Genomic DNA, 21,359 nt, shown 5'->3' with positions numbered 1-21,359 from the left:
GTTTGAGTAGTGATCCCTGTCTGTGGGACTGCATCTCTGCATGCAGTTGTAGACATCGATCAGGAGTTACCTCACACTGGCCTGATGTTCTTTGAGCTGCGTATATTTATAATACCCTGAATGATGCTGTTAAAGGCCTACTATATGCAAGGCATTTTTCTCATAAATAATGTCTGTTTCCCTCCTTTTCTCCAAATGTCCCATTGTCCTGGTCGTTGTTGAGTTCCTGTTCCTTCTTTGTTGACCTTAAATGTAGTCTACACCCCTATGAAAGAGTTGAGCAAGCAATGTGAACTGAAGGTGCCTTTAGTACATCAACAACCACCCAACATTCCAACTAACTTGATTTAACATTCCCCTGGAGTAGAGGACATTTAAGCGTGGCCAGAACTGTTGGAAAAGCTTGTGAGAGGAACGAGTGCTTATGCATATCCCAATTTTGGGATATGTAAATAATGTTATGAATATTATATTAGAATATGTAATGTGCAAAAAAATATTAAAGGAAAATTGGAATTTGCAGTATACAAACCTAACATGAACATGAATTACATTTACTCTTACAGGTGGCCAAACATTTTCTGAAAACCACGCTCCTTGTAGGCCACACCTGAAAATAACCAATTAATGACATTTATAAAAATAAAATAAAAAGCTGCTGAGTCAACCCAATTGATGGTTATAAAAAAACTGATGTTAAAATGAACCCATGTTTGGGTAATCCAGACAACCAAACATGTTGGGTTATTCACGCAACTCAACTGACTGGGTCAAAATAACCCAGCATGTGTTCTGTTCTGTCCAATATTTACCTGGCGCTGGGTAACCAAATAACCCACATTGAGTTGTTTTTAACACACCATTTTTAGAGTGTACATTTGCATGTACCAAAGTGATGATACTTTGGTACAATTTACAGTATGGAAAAAGCATGGCACAATGCTATTCCATCCACCGGTTCTACTGAGATTTTTGATTCAAACGTTTTGCATGGGGACCAGCAGACTTTGTATAAGTATGATTAGTGATATAACTATATATTTACAATAAACTCTTAACATGGGAAGTAAAACAGATTGTTGTTTTTTTCTCTACTTTGAGGATAGTTTTAATGATCCACATCTGTGATCTGATTACTGTACTTGTGTGTCTGTCTGTGTGTGTATGTGAGAGAGCGATGACGCAGTACTGATGTGGAACACATGCATTTACCACTCACATGATGGCAGTAGTGTTCCAAAGCCATACAGGATGTTACAGTTGTACCCTTTCCCCCTAGATAAATGACTATATTCAGACACGGTTTGCCAGTGCACGTGTGGACGACTGCTTTAGCAGGGTGACTTTATCCCATAAATCTGATTCCTGTTGTTCTATATTGACCACCATGCCCCTTATGTACATCAACATTGAGGACCGAAACGCATATGCTGATGCACGGACCCGGGTCCCACTAATGAATTCGTACCACACCAATCTTAGTTGAATATTTACTTACTAAAAAGCTAAAATGATGATAAAAGATACACATAGACAAAACACATTATAGGCTATTGATTAGAACTTAGTATAACGGGCCAACACACTGGCACGTGTTACCCATAATGGGAATTTCAAAAGAGAGAGAAAAAAAATAAGTACATAAGAGAAATATACATTTGGGTGAATTTGTCAGCTATGCTATTCTAACCCTAGCCTTGCCTCAAACTGCCACTCTTATGCGTCAGAATATAATGATGTAATTACGTGGGAATGATCTCCGGGGATTCTCTGCGTAGGCCTTCAGCTGTTCGATGACACGCTACTCCGGCGCACCTCTCTGACCGTCTTCCCGGTGTCAGTGTCCTTTTGGCTTAGGAGTCTGTTCCCTCACCCCTTTCTCTGGAAGGGGTCTTCTGAGGCCAGACAGCTCTGTCGCTCAGAGCTCACAGCATAGGAATGAAACCCTTTAGATACCACGATTCGATGGGTGATGGAGGCTAGGTGGTTCGACTTGAATTCACCCACTTAGACACAGCTACTCATACGTAGTTTGGGTAGAAAAGGATTTCTTTGTCCTTAAACTTGCGTTGTTTTCTGGGTTTGTTGACTTTTTTAGACCCTGCTGCAGCTGGGGTCACGTAGTCTTATTGTAAATTCTATACTCACAGGTTTTATACCCTTGGGTCAGAAGTGGGCGTAGCCGCCTTTAGGGTAATTCTCTGGGTGTACCAAGTTAATGAGGCAAGGGCTAGATTTTTCTCAAATCCCATTTTAGACAACTAACTTAACATTTCATCCTCCCCAAAACATTATCTTTGATTTGGATATTTTCCATACAACGTACAATGTATAAACATCAAACATATACTAGGAAAACCCTTCACATTACAATGTTTTTGTAATAACGTCATCTATTAACCTTTAAGAACAGAACAAAAATGACGTACATTTTCATAGTCCATCTATCGTCATGACCACCATTGTGGCTGATGAAAACCCTTGTTCCAAAGTCCCTTAAGTTCATGTTTAATGTTCTGAGGCTGGTTCTCTATAGGGACAGGACAAAGGAATTTTTCTGTGGCCTGAGATGTACCAGGGTCGTGGGGGCCATAAAACCCCCCCACGTCTTCAGACCCCTAGATCTCTCCTTCTCTGTTGGGGTTGAGAGATAATCTGTAGGGTTGTGGTCTCCTGTAACCTGACCTGATCAAGACAGTCATGACACAGGTTTAATCCTCATTGTGATTCCCACAGTAATATAACTGTTCATCGGGAAGCAGCAGAATTAATTATCAAGATGTTGGTAGTTTTTTAAATGCTTGGGGCTCCCGAGTGGCACAGCAGTCTACGGCAATGCATCTCAGTGCTAGAGGCATCACTAAAGACCCTGGTTCGATCCCGGGCTGTATCACAATTGGCCGTGATCGGGAGTTCCATAGGGTGATGCACAATTGGCCCAGCGTCATCTGGATTAGGGAAGTGTTTGGCCAGGGTAGACCTTCATTGTAAATAAGAATGTGTTCTTAACTGACTTTCCTAGTTAAATAGAGGTTACATTTAAAAAATGACAGATAGTAGGGCTGTCGGAAAGACACAGGTCACGTGCACTGTCCTACTCTGTGTGTTTTGTGTTCGTTTTGTTCAGAGCCATTTGTTTCACTGACCAACAAAGGCAATGATACTGTATGATGGACTCTGATGTTGAAACATGCGATCGAGTTCCCTCCCATTGTGGCGTTTCAGTGATCCTACTATGCTTGTTTCCAGAATGTCCTGTCCCTGGAAAGTGAAACATATACACTATCCGCCTTTCAAGAGGTTAGGTTAAGAATTAGTAAGACGTCATTGGACACACAGCCAGTGTCATTATGATTTACGATACAAATGCCACATCTAAAACGAGCATGTTCTTAGGACGTGCTGCGATTTAGATAGCAGACACAGTAGCATCTTTTCTCTCCTGGTTGTAATTCATGCAATCGGTTTATCAGGTGACCAAAGAAAAAAACACTGGATATATAAAATGGTGACTTGGTGTGGTTGGGATCTTAGATTCCTGTTTTTTTATGGCCATATAAGGAGTTATACATGTGACAGAGTAACAGAGAGCTCCTCTCAGCATTAAAAAAAACAGTCACCAAGCGGTCATATGACAAACATGCCGTTAAAATTGCGGAATTTAGATCGACATGTGGTTTCAAGAGGTTAAACCTATGTAACCCTATGTTCATATCATTACTATCATGGACTATATTATGAGTTGAAATGATAACTGAAAGAGAACAAGTCTGGAAAGTTATTAGAATAAAGATTTCGCCCCACCATACTGCTCAACTTGTCTATATCTCACTAACTCAACAAATACCTTGGCCATTTGACTCAAGAATGACATTGACTTGCAAGGTACAGGGCTGTCAACTGAAATTTATAGCAGTCTCCTCCAGGCTTTGGTCTGGAGACCATAAAAGGAAAATGTCCCTTGGTTGCCAGCGTGGCAGAAGTCACACCCAAAATCAATTAGGTCTGCTGCACAGGTCACAGCAAAATACACAATACACAATTGTCTTCTATTTGCTTATCAATATGCCCCACCAAATAAACTACATAGGGGTCCAGCAGCACGTCGGTTTAGTTTGCTTTCGCTCGAGGTCCAGCTGTGATCACAGACCCGCCCATTTATCCAAACGCGGGAGACCGCGCAGGAGTCGCGTCTCCAACTGACACGGTCGAAAGCCAATGAAAAAAGCTTCAAAGTGAAAGTCATACTCTTGCATATCCAATGGGAATGAGCAAAAGGCCGACTTTTTGGAATCAGATTTGGTTGAATGGCAACCCAACAACAACGAGCAGTAAACCGATGATGCCTGCCTACAACCACGATGCATGACTTCATATCATACCCTGCAGGGATTGCGCGCAGAAAAAATAATAATTCCGGTCAATCGGTCTGAATACTTTACGTTCGACGTTGCAGGAATACAAATAGGGGACGGAATGAGGACCAAATGCTGCGGTATCGTTGGGTGATGTGTGCTGCATGAATCGTATTGATCAAAACTGTATTGAGTCTTCAGGGATTTAGCAGTTTGTCATACTATGCAGTCATGGGCTAATACTGATGAGAACCGTTTTTTGGATGTCGGTGTGTGGACTTTTGGGTGTGTGGAATTGCGGAGTCTTCCTCCCCTCCGCTCGGCAATGAAAGCGCGCGAGGGTCGTGCTGTGACGGTTTCGTAATTTACATTTCATTTGCTTTTGAGTAATTTAGCAGATGCTCTTATCCAGAGCGATGTACTGTAGTGAGTGGATACATTTTCATATTAATTGTAAGGATGTAACCATCCAAGCAGCGACAAGGCTGCAATAAGATGCACAGGTGTACGACTTCTAGCACTGGATGAGACGCAAAACTAATGTAGCCTAGACGTCAATATGGAATTGTCCCCCACAACATCGCACTTTTTATTTTCATTATTTTTTTAAATAAAGTGTTTGGGTAACATATTCGCTCCGTAATATATGTTTGTATGACCAACTATTGGAGTTGTGTAACGTTTTTATTCCATGGCCTATATAACAACATTCGGCAACATTTCTGCATACAGAGCTTCATGTTTGTTTGGATTATAATTAATTAAAACGAACTTCTCCTGGAAATATATCATCCACCATAGTTGCGTTTGTTGTTATCGTATATCTCCCATGTGACTTTTCTTCCTATTTCATTGATTTTAAGTGATTTTCAGAGCATTTTACCATCTGCTGCCAAATTTATCCAAAGTCATGAATAGGCCTATGCATCACATTTCAACAGTATCCTGGACACACATTTGTTCTACCGTAGTGGACTTTCAACTGGACACATTTAATTGACTTTAACGTCCTCTGATTGTTACCTTACCTCTAGAATGAACCCGTCGCTGATTTACCATGCGTTTCATAGACCTGCCGCAGAAGAAAACATTGTAACAAATGTAACAACATTTTAACAAGAACAATAGCCTAATTCTTTAAAAGTTTAGGGTCGAGTTGGCTTTCATGAGAAACTTTAAGCAGGCGCGTGTGTGGTTCTGTGCGTTGCTTTTTCTATTATTTTTATCTGAGAAATACCATGTCCCGATCGAACAGTGTTAGCCCGCCGGGAGTCGGTGCGCCTGGGCTGAGGGGAGGGACTGAACTGAGATCAGCTTGGGGCGAGTCTGAGTATATTGCCAACGGATGCCCATACTCGGCTAAATCTCCGAGCAAAAAGCTCGCCCGTTCGAACAGCAGATGGACTGAAGGAGATAATGATCCCGACCGACAGCCCAGACCAGGACGAGCCACGACAATGGTTAGCAGGGTCAGTTTTAGGTCTAGGTCTGCGTGGCAAGAGCATGGCACTGGAGAGGAGAGCCGAAACAACAAACAAACGTCCCCTAAACACGCAGATGGAGCCGTGGAAGTGAGACCCATATCGGTGGAGTTGGGCTTGGATGACCGTAGAGTGAAGGGCACCAAACCCGAGGAGGAGGAACTCATGCCCGAAGTTCACATTTCCATGGTCGCGTGCTGCAGCAGCACGATGCAGATTTTCAGATCCAAGAAATTCCAATCGGAGAAGTTGGAGAGGCTGTACCAGCGTTACTTTTTCCGGCTCAACCAGAGCAGTTTGACCATGCTCATGGCCGTTTTGATGCTCCTGTGCGCGGTCATGCTGACATTCCATTGCGCGGGGGGAGGATGCCGGATAGCTTACGTTGTGGTCTTTTCCTTGGCCATCTTACTTATCCTCATCTTGATGGTGGTGTGCAATCGGAACGGGTTTCATCAGGATCACATGTGGATAGTCTGCTATGTGGTCATTCTAGTCGTGCTGGTATTACAAGTGATCGGGGTCCTCCTCGTACATCCGCAAAGTGCCTCTGAGGGAATTTGGTGGACAGTGTTTTTTATCCATGTCATTTACACACTGCTCCCGGTTCGGATGCGGGCTGCGGTTATCACTGGAGTTATACTGTCTGCCATCCATGTGGTCGGGTCTTGGAAGTTAAACGAAAAGGATGCCTTTTTATGGAAGCAGGTAAGTCCTGTTTTATACATTTCTTATTAGGCGACGCATTTATTACTCATGAATAAACTGATACACGTGAAAGTAACTTTACGCATGGAATAATCTACCAAATATTTTTAGTTTAAAGATGGATTTAGGGTGTGCCTTCCATCAGGTGGCAATGTTATTACGCCAGGTTGGAGCATAATTGCCGAGTCAAAGGCCTATTTTATTGCAGATAATTCAATTTCTCATAATTGACCGAATACTCATTAGGGAATACAGGAATGCAGTGTCTCTCATTATTGCTAGAACTAATGTTTCCCACAGTCAACGCTTTTCACTGGTTAATAGACAGTGACTTATAATGATGCTGAATTTGTCTTGAGGTGCTGCTGATGCTTGTTGCTACGGAAACGGTTTCGATTGACCATTTCTCAGTCCCCTAGTTGTTATCATGGAGAAGACCATTAGTAAAAGCATCCATAATATTATTATATTAGCGAAACAACACGTATACGAAGCCAATCTGAGCGCACTGGGTAAAACGGAAGTTTGAAGAATTTAGGCAAAATATCAGTTCTAGAAGAAGTTCTAGAATTATGAGGCAGAAGGAGATGATAGTGCTGGCACAGATGAGCATCCTCCTGAAGTTAGTGTGTACTGTTTCGGGTTTGTAGACTTTAGAAGAATTGGGATGGAAACATGGATATTCCTATAGAGAAACAACAGTTATATGCTGTTTTGTGTTTTGTTATGTTCCTAATAAAATGTTGAGGCCCAATGCTCTATTTTATTCATTTAAAAAACTTTGACCATCAGAGCTCAGAGCTCTTGATTTGTAAAACTCCATGCGTGTCATCTCTCATTCCCCTCTTATTATTCGGCTTCCTATTGATAATTTGCCGTTTTAATGACATATTTAATCATTTTGATTTGTTTATTTAACCTTAGGCAAGTCAGTTAAGAACAAATTGTTATTTACAATGATGGCCAAACCCTAACCCGGATGACACTGGGCCAATTGTGCGCTGCCCTATTGGACTCCCAATCACGCTGATTGTGATACAGCCTGCAATCAAACCAGTCTGTAGTGACGCCTTTGACACGGAAATGCAGTTCCTTAGACTGGTATCATTGCGTCTGTCCTATTGAAATGTGAATTGCTTTACAATAAACTAGGCCTTTATAGATTGTGTCTGAGGGAGGGGAAATGTTTGGCTAGGCCACTTAAATGACTTAGGATGTTTGTAAGAGATAAGACTTTTTTAGTATCAAGTTCTATGTCAGAAGGAAGTTGTGTTTGAGAGCCCCCCCAGATCATTTTCTATGTGCTCTGTAGAATATCCCCAAAACAATTCAGGAGACTAAGGCTGCATCCCGAATGGCAGTATCCCCTTTATAGTGCACCACATTTAACCTGGACATATAGGACTCTGGTGGAAAAGAGTCCACTAGGGAATAGGATGCTTTTTGGGTCTTTCGGGGTCTCTCTCTCTCTTACACTCTCCCTCTCTTATACCCCCCCCCTCTCTCTCTCTCTGTGTCGCTCTGTCTCTCTCTCTCTCTATCTGTCTACTATATATAAATATGTGCTCTTCCAAAGAACTGCTGTTTCACACACCTGGGGAATGGAAAGTGTTCATCAGTCCCCTATTGAAATTTAAGGGCTTGTAAATGAATTATTGAGCAAGTGAAAAAAATAACTCTAACTTAAAAGCAAGACTCCACACAATACCACCTCTTTCCCATAGGCTACAATGGGTCAGTTGTGTGTTGTGTTCCAATACAGCATTCTAGATCAGTCTAATCCACTTTCTTTGTCTTTTGATTATATCAGTCAGAGAGTTTGTGATACAGACATGTGACCCTTATATCTAAGTGTGGGAACAGACTGCTGTATTTGTTTCTCTTTCCTCACGATCCTGTTGTTTTTACTATATCAGATCTCCCCCTGTTTATATAGGTCCCAGCAGCTCTCCACTGTGGAGCTGTGTGTTTATGTAAGCTCCCCAGATGATGCTTGTATCAGGAGTGGTCACATGAATTAGCCCAAGGCACAAATAACCATGCTGGTTGAGTCTTGGCTTGAGATGGTGGCTTTGTATTTTGTGTATGTGCACTGTACTCCAGATGCCTGCAGGGATGACCCGCTTCTTCCTTAAACCACAGTGAGGTAACTTGAACTGTCTAAACGTTGACAATACAAGAAAAACATTTATAAACCTGGTAGTTTAGATACTGGATGCTTATTGGCTAAAATCACCATGAATATGACTTTTAGCCTTTTCACCTTGATAAAATGGCTACATGGACAATAGTTTGACATGCTTCAATATAGTGTTGACTTTCTCTTCTATCCATCTATGAAGGGTTACTTCCTGGTGTGACAGGAGTTTCTATATTTTAAGGAAGGAGGAGCCCTAGGGAGTTTACACCTGCAGTGCCTTCCATATCACCTGGCTTGTCTCTTTCAGACAGTGCCACTGTCCCTTCCCCTGCCTCGCCTGGCTGGAGAGAGGCCTTCAGAGGGGGACGTCCAGTCAGGTGACACACAGCACAGAATGAACCAGCCAGGGCTGTGTGGCAGTTAGCCAGCTCACTCCTCTTCTCCTCTGCTCCCTTCACTTTAAGTCAGTGTGGATGGAGAAAAACGTGGTTCTAGTGCTAATCAGATAAATTGACGTGCTGTACCAAAATTAACGAATGGCTAGCTAGAGTCAACGCAATCGCGCATTAGATGACGTATTTTTAGCACTATTTTCAGAAGTACTATAAAACGTTAATTCTTCACATTCTATTTAGTACGCTAGTATGGGTATTCGGACAGGGATCTTATGCTACACAAATATAAGAAATATATATTTCTTTATACTTATCCAATCTGTATGTGGTTGGATATATAGCAACCGTTAGTGAGATAGTTGTTCCAGTTGACATGGTGTAGGTCATCTTCATGTGCTGTATTTCCTTCCCTACTCTGTCAGACATTCTCAAATTCAAGTTGAGACGTAAAAGAGATTGAATATCACATTGCAAACCACCGTAAGAAATATTAAAACAAAGCTTTACATCTTTATAACTCAAAGGAAGTAAACTGAAAGAGAAGTGTACTCTACTGTAGTTGATTGTTAATTCAAAACAACACAGAAAAGTGTAAAATGTTAAGGTAGTTAATTAAAAACAACAAATATATCATTTTAATTATCTCCAAAATATCAACACCATGACATGAGTTGTTTTAATAACACAAAATGGGGGTCAAATAGTGTTGCATTTGACTCCATGGTAGTTGAATTAATTCTGCCGATCTGACTGTGTAGGTGAGCGGGCTCAAGTCTCTCCTGGCTTCCCTCCAGCTGTAACCAGGTTTGCGGCCACTGTAATTGAATTCCACTGCGCCATAACGTGAATCTCCCCCGACAGATCTGCTATTAATTTGCCTCTGAGATTCAACCCCCATGGAAGCATTTAACCAGCTCCTGAGTACTGGAGTATGTGCACTCTAGAACGAGCCCTCGCTGAAAGTGGTCCGGGGACTGAGGCTCTGAATCACCTGGCAGCTAGACCGTTCAAAGGCACTTAAATATTTTGGCATACGTACTGTACACAATCCATGTCTCAAGTTTCTCAAGGCTTACATTTTTACCTGTCTCCTCCCCTTCATCTACACTGATAAAGGTGGATTTAAGAAGTGAGATCAAACAGGAGTCATAGCTTTCAGTTGGATTCACCTGGTCAGTCTATGTCATGGAAAGAGCAGGTGTTCTTAATGTTTTGTACTCTCAGTGTATACTGTACATTATACTTAAGCTATCTGATAGCCCCAATCTCCCTCTTGTGTCTGTCCATGTCCAGGTGTATTCTATCAGAACAGTTTGGTTTTTGGTTGATTCCCATGACCACATGTACAATGAGGTGTGTGCAAGTAAAAAGGGAAGTCACATTTTGTGGAAAAGGGTTAGGGTCAAAAAGGGTTAGGGTCAAAAAGGGTTAGGGTCAAAAGGGGTTAGGGTCAAAAGGGGTTAGGGTCAAAAAGGGTTAGGGTCAAAAGGGGTTAGGGTCAAAAGGGTTAGGGTCAAAAGGGTTAGGGTCAAAAAGGGTTAGGGTCAAAAGGGGTTAGGGTCAAAAAGGGTTAGGGTTAAAAGGGGTTAGGGTCAAAAAGGGTTAGGGTCAAAAGGGTTAGGGTCAAAAGGGTTAGGGTCAAAAGGGGTTAGGGTCAAAAGGGTTAGGGTCAAAAGGGGTTAGGGTCAAAAAGGGGCTACTGTCAAAAAGGGTTAGGGTCAAAAGTTATCCCAGTAGATTGGTGTATTTTCCAGGCTTTTGGAGTTGATCTTGAGGACCAAACGTCATCATCCCCATCACCTCTCAGAAACCACTTTGGCTGTGACCCCCCCCCTGCACCGTAGATCCTGCATGCACACTGCTTCCAGTATCTTAGCAACAGAAGCCCTTTATCACAACACAACACCATCCAGAACCTCTTAGAGAGATCTTCCCTGCAAGAAGACCTCTGTCTTTTCATCTCTCCACCCTCCCTTCCACCGCTGAGTGTACACTGGCATCCCAAATGGAACCCTATTCCTTATTTAGCGCACTTTTATGAACTTCCTAGGTAATAGGGTGCCATTTGGGACAAGGCCTACAGATGGAGGCTCAAATTGGAGATAATTGGGAAACAGCTGGCCTCAGTGTTATTTGATTTACTTTACCCTAACCTAACCTCCCCTCCTACCTCCTTCTTTTATCTTCTAGTATCATGTTAGTTGTCATTACAGAGGTTTTAGGTGTAGAACGTTGATCCAGTCAATATCACATGCAACAGGATCTCTTATGATCTCTTAACTACCTCCTTGCCATTGCATTTCTATTCCTATACTTTTCAGAATTCTCTCTGGCCAAAGACACAAAGCAGAGTCTGTAGCTCTGTCCAAATGTTGTCCTCAGGTTTACACGTTATTGATCACTTTATTTACCCCCTTTATTGACGTTCCACTGTCAACAACATGGACATGATTAAGCCTAATCATTACAGAGGGAGGCACCGTGGCCCAGTCCACACCTGCTAGATAAAAACAATTCAGAAATACAAGAGAGAGGATAATAACAACAGAAAGAGACCCAGGTATACTGCTTTGAGAAACTGTTGGACAGGGAGACCTTTTTTTGATAATCACAGCAGCTGAGCAGCACCTCTCCTCCCTCTATCCCATCCCTCCGTCCTTGCCTACCCTACCCCGCCAGTCCCTCTCTCTATCCCATCCCTCCTTCCCTACCCTACCCTGCCAGTCTCTCCTCTCCTCCCTCTATCCCATCCCTCCCTCCTTCCCTACCCTACCCTGCCAGTCCCTCCTCTCCTCCCTCTATCCCATCCCTCCCTCCTTCCCTACCCTACCCCGCCAGTCCCTCCCTCCTCTCCTCTCTCTATCCCATCCCTCCTTCCCTACCCTACCCTACCCCACCAGTCCCTCCCTCTATCCAATCCCTCCCTCCTTCCCTACCCTACCCTGCCAGTCCCTCCTCTCCTCCCTCTATCCCATCCCTCCCTCCTTCCCTACCGTACCCTGCCAGTCCCTCCTCTCCTCCCTCTATCCCATCCCTCCCTCCTTCCCTACCCTACCCTGCCAGTCCCTCCCTCCTCTCCTCCCTCTATCCCATCCCTCCCTCCTTCCCTACCCTACCCTGCCAGTCCCTCCTCTCCTCCCTCTATCCCATCCCTCCCTCCTTCCCTACCCTACCCCGTCAGTCCCTCCCTCCTCTCCTCCCTCTATCCCATCCCTCCTTCCCTACCCTACCCCACCAGTCCCTCCCTCCTCTCCTCCCTCTATCCCATCCCTCCCTCCTTCCCTACCCTACCCCGTCAGTCCCTCCCTCCTCTCCTCCCTCTATCCCATCACTCCCTCCCTCCCTCCTTCCCTACCCTACCCCACCAGTCCCTCCCTCCTCTCCTCCCTCTATCCCATCCCTCCCTCCTTCCCTACCCTACCCCGTCAGTCCCTCCCTCCTCTCCTCCCTCTATCCCATCACTCCCTCCCTCTTTCCCTACCCTACCCCACCAGTCCCTCCCTCCTCTCTTCCCTCTATCCCATCCCTCCCTCCTTCCCTACCCTACCCCGCCAGTCCCTCCCTCCTCTCCCTCTATCCCATCCCTCCCTCCCTCCCTCCCTCCCTCCCTCCCTCCCTCCCCTCCCTCCCTCCCTCCCTCCCTCCCTCCCTCCCCTCCCTCCCTCCCTCCCTCCCTCCCTCCCTCCCTCCCTCCCCCTATCCTACCCCATCAGTCCCTCCCTCCTCTCCTCCCTCTATCCCATCACTCCCTACTTCCCTACCCTACCCCGCCAGTCTCTCCCTCCTCTCCTCCCTCCCATCTTACCCTCCTAGTGCTGAGTGAATAGTGCTTTTTGAGGTAGGTTCGGCTTCGGTTCGATTATTAAAAAATAATCACAGTTTTCTATTTCGGTTTTGATTATTTTTTTAAACATTCAATGCACCGTGCATTATGTGGGTTGAACGCTGTAACAACACAGAATTAAACAATTAATACAAGTCCCATGATGGTGGTGACTGCCCATTACTGCTTATTACTTACAGTATTAACCATCATTTACTTTAATAAAATATTTCAGTTTTTTTTAAATATTTGTTTTATTTGATTACTTTATTATTTCATTCCAATTCATCATCTCATCTCTATAGAGCTGCTGCCTGATGTCTTACAAAATCACTATTTTAGTTCTTCAAAGTAAATAAGGTATACTTTTATAACTGCTGAATACCAACGATCAATCACTTAGGTCATGTATTTTCAGGTAGAGATACCTCACAAAGCAAATGCTCTATGAAAAGACACTTGCACAGGAGAGCCATCCATAATGTGTTAACAAGAATGAGCTTTCCAAACGTTACCCTTTTCGGGTGAAGCTCCCAGTTATTGCGCAAATAAAATATAAATAGCGCCAATGCACATATTCCTATACAAAAGGTGAAGGGAGATGGATTCTATAACCTGTGATAAGGGAAGAACTGTATGCCCTCTCCTCTCACCTGTACTAACCCTTCCTGGTCACCTGTACTAATCCTTCCTGGTCACCTGTACTAATCCTTCCTGGTCACCTGTACTAATCCTTCCTGGTCACCTGTACTAATCCTTCCTGGTCACCTGTACTAATCCTTCCTGGTCACCTGTACTAATCCTTCCTGGTCACCTGTACTAATCCTTCCTGGTCACCTGTACTAACCCTTCCTGGTCACCTGTACTAATCCTTCCTGGTCACCTGTACTAACCCTTCCTGGTCACCTGTACTAACCCTTCCTGGTCACCTGTACTAATCCTTCCTGGTCACCTGTACTAATCCTTCCTGGTCACCTGTACTAACCCTTCCTGGTCACCTGTACTAATCCTTCCTGGTCACCTGTACTAACCCTTCCTGGTCACCTGTACTAATCCTTCCTGGTCATCTGTACTAATCCTTCCTGGTCACCTGTACTAACCCTTCCTGGTCACCTGTACTAATCCTTCCTGGTCACCTGTACTAATCCTTCCTGGTCACCTGTACTAACCCTTCCTGGTCACCTGTACTAATCCTTCCTGGTCACCTGTACTAACCCTTCCTGGTCACCTGTACTAACCCTTCCTGGTCACCTGTACTAATCCTTCCTGGTCACCTGTACTAACCCTTCCTGGTCACCTGTACTAATCCTTCCTGGTCACCTGTACTAATCCTTCCTGGTCACCTGTACTAATCCTTCCTGGTCACCTGTACTAACCCTTCCTGGTCACCTGTACTAACCCTTCCTGGTCACCTGTACTAACCCTTCCTGGTCACCTGTACTAATCCTTCCTGGTCACCTGTACTAACCCTTCCTGATCACCTGTACTAACCCTTCCTGGTCACCTGTACTAACCCTTCCTGGTCACCTGTACTAACCCTTCCTGGTCACCTGTACTAACCCTTCCTGATCACCTGTACTAACCCTTCCTGGTCACCTGTACTAACCCTTCCTGGTCACCTGTACTAATCCTTCCTGGTCACCTGTACTAATCCTTCCTGGTCACCTGTACTAACCCTTCCTGGTCACCTGTACTAATCCTTCCTGGTCACCTGTACTAATCCTTCCTGGTCACCTGTACTAACCCTTCCTTGTCATCTGTTCTAATCCTTCCTGGTCACCTGTACTAATCCTTCCTGGTCACCTGTACTAACCCTTCCTGGTCACCTGTACTAACCCTTCCTGGTCACCTGTACTAATCCTTCCTGGTCACCTGTACTAACCCTTCCTGGTCACCTGTACTAACCCTTCCTGGTCACCTGTACTAATCCTTCCTGGTCACCTGTACTAACCCTTCCTGGTCACCTGTACTAACCCTTCCTGGTCACCTGTACTAATCCTTCCTGGTCACCTGTACTAACCCTTCCTGGTCACCTGTACTAACCCTTCCTGGTCACCTGTACTAACCCTTCCTGGTCACCTGTACTAACCCTTCCTGATCACCTGTACTAACCCTTCCTGGTCACCTGTACTAACCCTTCCTGGTCACCTGAACTAATCCTTCCTGGTCACCTGTACTAATCCTTCCTGGTCACCTGTACTAACCCTTCCTGGTCACCTGTACTAATCCTTCCTGGTCACCTGTACTAATCCTTCCTGGTCACCTGTACTAACCCTTCCTGGTCATCTGTTCTAATCCTTCCTGGTCACCTGTACTAATCCTTCCTGGTCACCTGTACTAACCCTTCCTGGTCACCTGTACTAACCCTTCCTGGTCACCTGTACTAATCCTTCCTGGTCACCTGTACCTACCCTTCCTGGTCACCTGTACTAATCCTTCCTGGTCACCTGTACTAATCCTTCCTGGTCACCTGTACTAACCCTTCCTGGTCACCTGTACTAACCCTTCCTGGTCACCTGTACTAATGCTTCCTGGTCACCTGTACTAACCCTTCCTGGTCACCTGTACTAATACTTCCTGGTCACCTGTACTAATCCTTCCTGGTCACCTGTACTAACCCTTCCTGGTCACCTGTACTAACCCTTCCTGGTCACCTGTACTAATCCTTCCTGGTCATCTGTACTAATCCTTCCTGGTCACCTGTACTAACCCTTCCTGGTCACCTGTTCTAATCCTTCCTGGTCACCTGTACTAACCCTTCCTGGTCACCTGTACTAATCCTTCCTGGTCACCTGTACTAACCATTCCTGGTCACCTGTGTTAACCCTTCCTGGTCATCTGTTCTAATCCTTCCTGGTCACCTGTACTAATCCTTCCTGGTCACCTGTACTAATCCTTCCTGGTCACCTGTACTAACCCTTCCTGGTCACCTGTACTAACCCTTCCTGGTCACCTGTACTAATCCTTCCTGGTCATCTGTACTAATCCTTCCTGGTCACCTGTACTAACCCTTCCTGGTCACCTGTACTAACCCTTCCTGGTCACCTGTACTAACCCTTCCTGGTCACCTGTACTAACCCTTTCTGGTCACCTGTACTAACCCTTCCTGGTCACCTGTACTAACCCTTCCTGGTCATCTGTTCTAATCCTTCCTGGTCACCTGTACTAACCCTTCCTGGTCACCTGTACTAACCCTTCCTGGTCACCTGTACTAATCCTTCCTGGTCATCTGTACTAATCCTTCCTGGTCACCTGTACTAACCCTTCCTGGTCACCTGTTCTAATCCTTCCTGGTCACCTGTACTAACCCTTCCTGGTCACCTGTACTAATCCTTCCTGGTCACCTGTACTAACCATTCCTGGTCACCTGTGTTAACCCTTCCTGGTCATCTGTTCTAATCCTTCCTGGTCACCTGTACTAATCCTTCCTGGTCACCTGTACTAATCCTTCCTGGTCACCTGTACTAACCCTTCCTGGTCACCTGTACTAACCCTTCCTGGTCACCTGTGTTAATCCTTCCTGGTCATCTGTTCTAATCCTTCCTGGTCACCTGTACTAACCCTTCCTGGTCATCTGTTCTAATCCTTCCTGGTCACCTGTACTAACCCTTCCTGGTCATCTGTTCTAATCCTTCCTGGTCACCTGTACTAACCCTTCCTGGTCACCTGTGCTAACCCTTCCTGGTCATCTGTTCTAATCCTTCCTGGTCACCTGTACTAACCCTTCCTGGTCACCTGTGCTAACCCTTCCTGGTCATCTGTTCTAATCCTTCCTGGTCACCTGTACTAACCCTTCCTGGTCATCTGTTTTAATCCTTCCTGGTCACCTGTACTAACCCTTCCTGGTCACCTGTGCTAACCCTTCCTGGTCATCTGTTCTAATCCTTCCTGGTCACCTGTACTAACCCTTCCTGGTCACCTGTGCTAACCCTTCCTGGTCATCTGTTCTAATCCTTCCTGGTCACCTGTGCTAACCCTTCCTGGTCACCTGTGCTAACCCTTCCTGGTCACCTGTACTAACCCTTCCTGGTCATCTGTTCTAATCCTTCCTGGTCACCTGTACTAATCCTTCCTGGTCACCTGTACTAACCCTTCCTGGTCACCTGTACTAACCCTTCCTGGTCACCTGTGTTAATCCTTCCTGGTCACCTGTGTTAATCCTTCCTGGTCATCTGTGCTAACCCTTCCTGGTCATCTGTGCTACCTATATACATGTGACCAGTGACCCATGACCCCAGCATATAGTGCCCACTACTGTACAAAACAAGTTAAAATAACTCTTGATGGGCTTGATCAAATTTATCTGTAGAGAAATGCACAATGTTGGCATTGAGCTCACAAAAAGAAAGAAAGAAATGGAATCAAAATATTTGAATCACATTGGTCAATTAGTTGTTTAAAAAATGAGAAATAACCGACATTTCAGTTAATCGCTCAGCACTATCCTCACTCCCTCCCTCCCTTTATCCCTCCCCCACCAGTCCCTTCTTCTTGCATCCACCTCACTGCTTTTCTTTCTCACCCGAGTTACTTCGTGTCTCTCTCTCCTCTCCCACACAAACCTCCTCCTCATCAACCTCTCGGTTGCTCTGTTGTTAGTCAGGAGAGTGAATAGTGCCATAGAAATGGAATCCTTCCGTATGGAATTCTATTTCTATGAATAGTGCCCTGTCCATGGCCTGTGCCCCAGCCCTTGTCTAAGTGGAAATGGCTTTGGTTGGCTATTTCAGTGTAAACGTTATCAGCACAACTCCCCTTTTTAAACACCTTGATGTCAATCCGTGTCAAAGCCTGGTGTGATTTTTATCCTCTATGGCCCCCACACTCACCTGGCGGACCGTGGGTCCCTGACTAGAAATATAAATAAATACTGTACATGAAGAGTTTATTTCCAAAATGCCATATCCATGTTTTCACCAGAAATTATTGCTTATGGGCACCTTCACTGGCGTACTGGACAACCCTGCAGACCCACTTGTGGGGGGGTGGAGGGGGGGACGAGCTGTGAGGGCCCATGCGCTTTGTCATCGATGCTTGTTTTCTAAAATGTAATGTCACGTTTTGCTGTGACAGGACAACCGACAGTTGAGCTCAGCTCAACACTGATTGGCTAATTTTTTAATATATATTTTTTATCAAGTGAGGCCAAATGTGCCATGCCTGCTCGCGCTCCTCCTCCCTGGCGCTCAAGGGCACTGGGCTTCCCGTCATCATACACTCCTGTTGCCAACATTACACGCAGCTGCGCTCATTGGACTCACATGGACTCCTTCACTTTGTTGATTACCCCCTCTATACCTGTCTGTTCCTTGGTTGTTCCCTGTGTCTGCATTGTTCCGTATTGTGTTTGTTATGTGTTCCTGTCCTGACGCTGTTCCTGTTCCATTTCATGTCCGTCAGCTAATAGACCTTCACTCCCTGTACCTGCTTCTCATCTCCTGCGCCGCTCTCGTGACAATATGTGACAGAATGCGGACACCACTACAAGAAGCATAGGGGAGTTCTTTTTGTTTTGTGGGTGAGACTCGGGGGCCGCCACCGATGAAACCGAGGGTGCTTAAGCCAGCTCTTCGGGCTTCCACGCCCTTGCTGGCTCGAGAGGTTTCCCATCCCACGTCATGCTTCAGCCGGCCCGGCCCATTGGGTTTCTACGCCGCAACGGGATCTTCAGGTCTTCATGCCTCAGCCGGTTCGCCAGGCTCCCATGCCTCAGCCGGTTCGCCAGGCTCCCATGCCTCTGTCGGTTCGTCGGTGGGGAGGTACTGCTCCCGCTCCTCCTCCCTGGCACGCCTGCTCCCGCTCCTCCTCCCTGGAGCTCGAGGGTGCAATCGATGGCGATTGCGTTATCTGTGCATCTGTTGGGGCGGTACGCAATTTGTAGTGGGTCTAGAGTATTGGGTAAAGTGAAGGTGATATGATCCTTAACTATCCTCTCAAAGCACTTCATGATGACAGAAGTGAGTGCTACAGAGCAATAGTCATTTAGTTAAGTTACCTTCGCTTTTTTAGGTGCAGGAACAATGGTAGACATCTTGAAGCAGACTGGGATAGGGAGAGAATGAATATGTCCGTAAACACTCCAGCCAGCTGGTCTGCACATGGTCTGAGAACGCGGCTAGTGATGCTGTCTGGGCCAGCAGCCTTGCAAGGGTTAACATGCTTAAATGTCTTACTCACGTCGACCATGGAGAACGAGAGCTCACAGTCACTATGTTTTCCTGAAATTATTGAATTTGACAGTACCCAATTGTAGCTTGTATTGTTGACTCGCTCTTTTATGAAAAAAAAAAGAAAAGCCCAATACTTTCTCCGTATTTGTAATTGGCTGTAATTTAGAAAAGACACGGGCTGCTGGACCATTAAACCTGTTGGAAATGTTCTTATGAGACTTTTTGTGTGGATTTCTGGATTTCCTCTTGGCTACACCACTTAATTAAACCTTTCTGGCTTTTGGTTGATGTTTGTAGTTGGCATGTTTTACCATGCAGTGCTATCAGTGTTTTAGGTATGTGTGTGGGTGTGTATGATAAACACAATATAATAAGCACAACGGATAAGTAACGTCATGCTTGGGCTATTCCTGCTCCTTGATGCACCAGGAATCTATTTTTCCCCACATTCAAGAACCGTTGATTGAACATTCTTTCTCTTTAGACTAAATAGAGTGCTCACTTTACACAGTGCTCACTTTACACAGTGCTTACTTTACACAGTGCTCACTTTACACAGTGCTCACTTTACACAGTGCTCACTTTACACAGTGCTCACTTTACACAGTGCTCACTTTACACAGTGCTCACTTTACACAGTGCTCACTTTACACAGTGCTCACTTTACACAGTGCTCACTTTACACAGTGTTCACTTTACACAGTGCTCACTTTACACAGTGCTCACTTTACACAGTGCTCACTTTACACAGTGCTCACTTTACACAGTGCTCACTTTACACAGTGTTCACTTTACACAGTCCTCACTTTACACAGTGTTCACTTTACACAGTCCTCACTTTACACAGTCCTCACTTTACACACTCACAGTGCTTTACACAGTGCTCACTTTACACAGTGCTCACTTTACACAGTGCTCACTTTACACAGTGCTCACTTTACACAGTGCTCACTTTACACAGTGCTCACTTAGAAGCAATCTGTATTTAAATCTTTTTAATTACTGCAATAATCTTTTAGGATGCAACACAAGTTAGGCAAACTGTGGATGTGTATGTCTGCAAATCAACAGTTATATCATATGCATAGAGAATGTGCAACATCTTTTGAGAAACATATTGAGAGAGATATTCATATTCCTCCTCCCTCTTCTCATTGTGGTTTTCGGGACATGAATTGGCATGAGGGATGCTACGCTGTGTGCTAAATTAGGGTTAGCCTCCGAGCAACACAGACAAATGAAGCCTGTAGCTGGAAACTGTCCAGAGCTTCTCTCTTTGTCCCTGGTGATCTGGCAGTTAGCATGGAAGATAACAAACTCCTCATCAATATTTGGTTTCTCCGTAGATTTCTTTGTTCTTCGATGGCTTTTTTTCTCTCCTGAAACTCAAATCGATTAGTCAAACTGTCTGTTAGGTTGAGATCCCAATAAGAATCTTATTCATTTCTACCAGAGCTCTCATCCGTGGGTAACATATGCTTTAGTGTCACCAATAGGAGTGAGGGACTAGTGAGGAGGAAGGAGACTCCAGAGAGACAAGGCCATCATCCATGTTGTCGTCAATGGAACTGATTAACCTGTGTCATATCATGTGTTGATTCCAATCATCACAGTACAGTACTGGGCAACAATATGTGGGTTGTCATGTAACCCCAACACCCCAGGCATTGTTGGCTGGAAACAACTGTATTGCTCCATCGCTTCACACTGTATTGTACCACAGAGCCATAGAATGTATAGAAAACACATTTGGCCCAGCCATGACCTCTGTGTAACCCTTAGTATTTGCCCCTGACATGATTGTCCATTCACACTGTGTTGACATTGAAGCTGAATCGTGGTCTGAATATAGCATGTGTTAGGCTGAGCTCCTCTCCTCTCCACTCTCCAGGAAAAGAAACGCGTTATCCCTTATATGGTACCTGCCAGGCAAATGAACCATCCTCTACCCTGTCTGATATTCAAATTAATTTCTAGGCATTCTGAGTGAGTTTGTCTACTTGAGTTTGTCTTGCCTCTATACAAAGCTTTAGCCTATCTCTGGTGCTAGACAAAAAAAAACAAAGGAAATTCATCTATGTTGAACACTTACAGCCAAATCAAATGTTATCCATCATTTTTTCTACAAGCTTATGTTCATTACAAGCAGAAGTGTTAACGCCCCCCTTAGCTGACTGTGTTTCTTAGTATTTTCAAGTGTTCTGGAAATAATAATCACAGTGAAGAACTTCTTCATTCCCATGTCCATCAAATACCTAAACAAGTAAGCACGCCACTGACAGGATGT

General features: G+C 44.8%; 1 protein-coding gene across 1 annotated transcript in view; it reads left to right on the top strand.

The window, feature by feature from the left end:
- The first annotated feature begins 1,685 nt into the window (after positions 1 to 1,685).
- LOC118386422 (adenylate cyclase type 5-like) overlaps positions 1,686 to 21,359 on the top strand; it is a 162,932-nt gene continuing 143,258 nt past the window's right edge. Inside the window, exon 1 of the mRNA XM_052522732.1 lies at positions 1,686 to 6,544. Within this exon, the coding sequence (XP_052378692.1) occupies positions 5,594 to 6,544 (951 nt within the window). The 5' untranslated portion in view covers positions 1,686 to 5,593. The remainder of the gene's footprint in view (positions 6,545 to 21,359) is intronic.

This window comes from Oncorhynchus keta, chromosome 7, assembly GCF_023373465.1.
Source record: "Oncorhynchus keta strain PuntledgeMale-10-30-2019 chromosome 7, Oket_V2, whole genome shotgun sequence".
Classification (NCBI taxonomy): Eukaryota; Metazoa; Chordata; class Actinopteri; order Salmoniformes; family Salmonidae; genus Oncorhynchus; species Oncorhynchus keta.
Note: the sequence above shows the minus strand (reverse complement) of the source record. Positions and strands in the feature narration are given on the sequence as shown.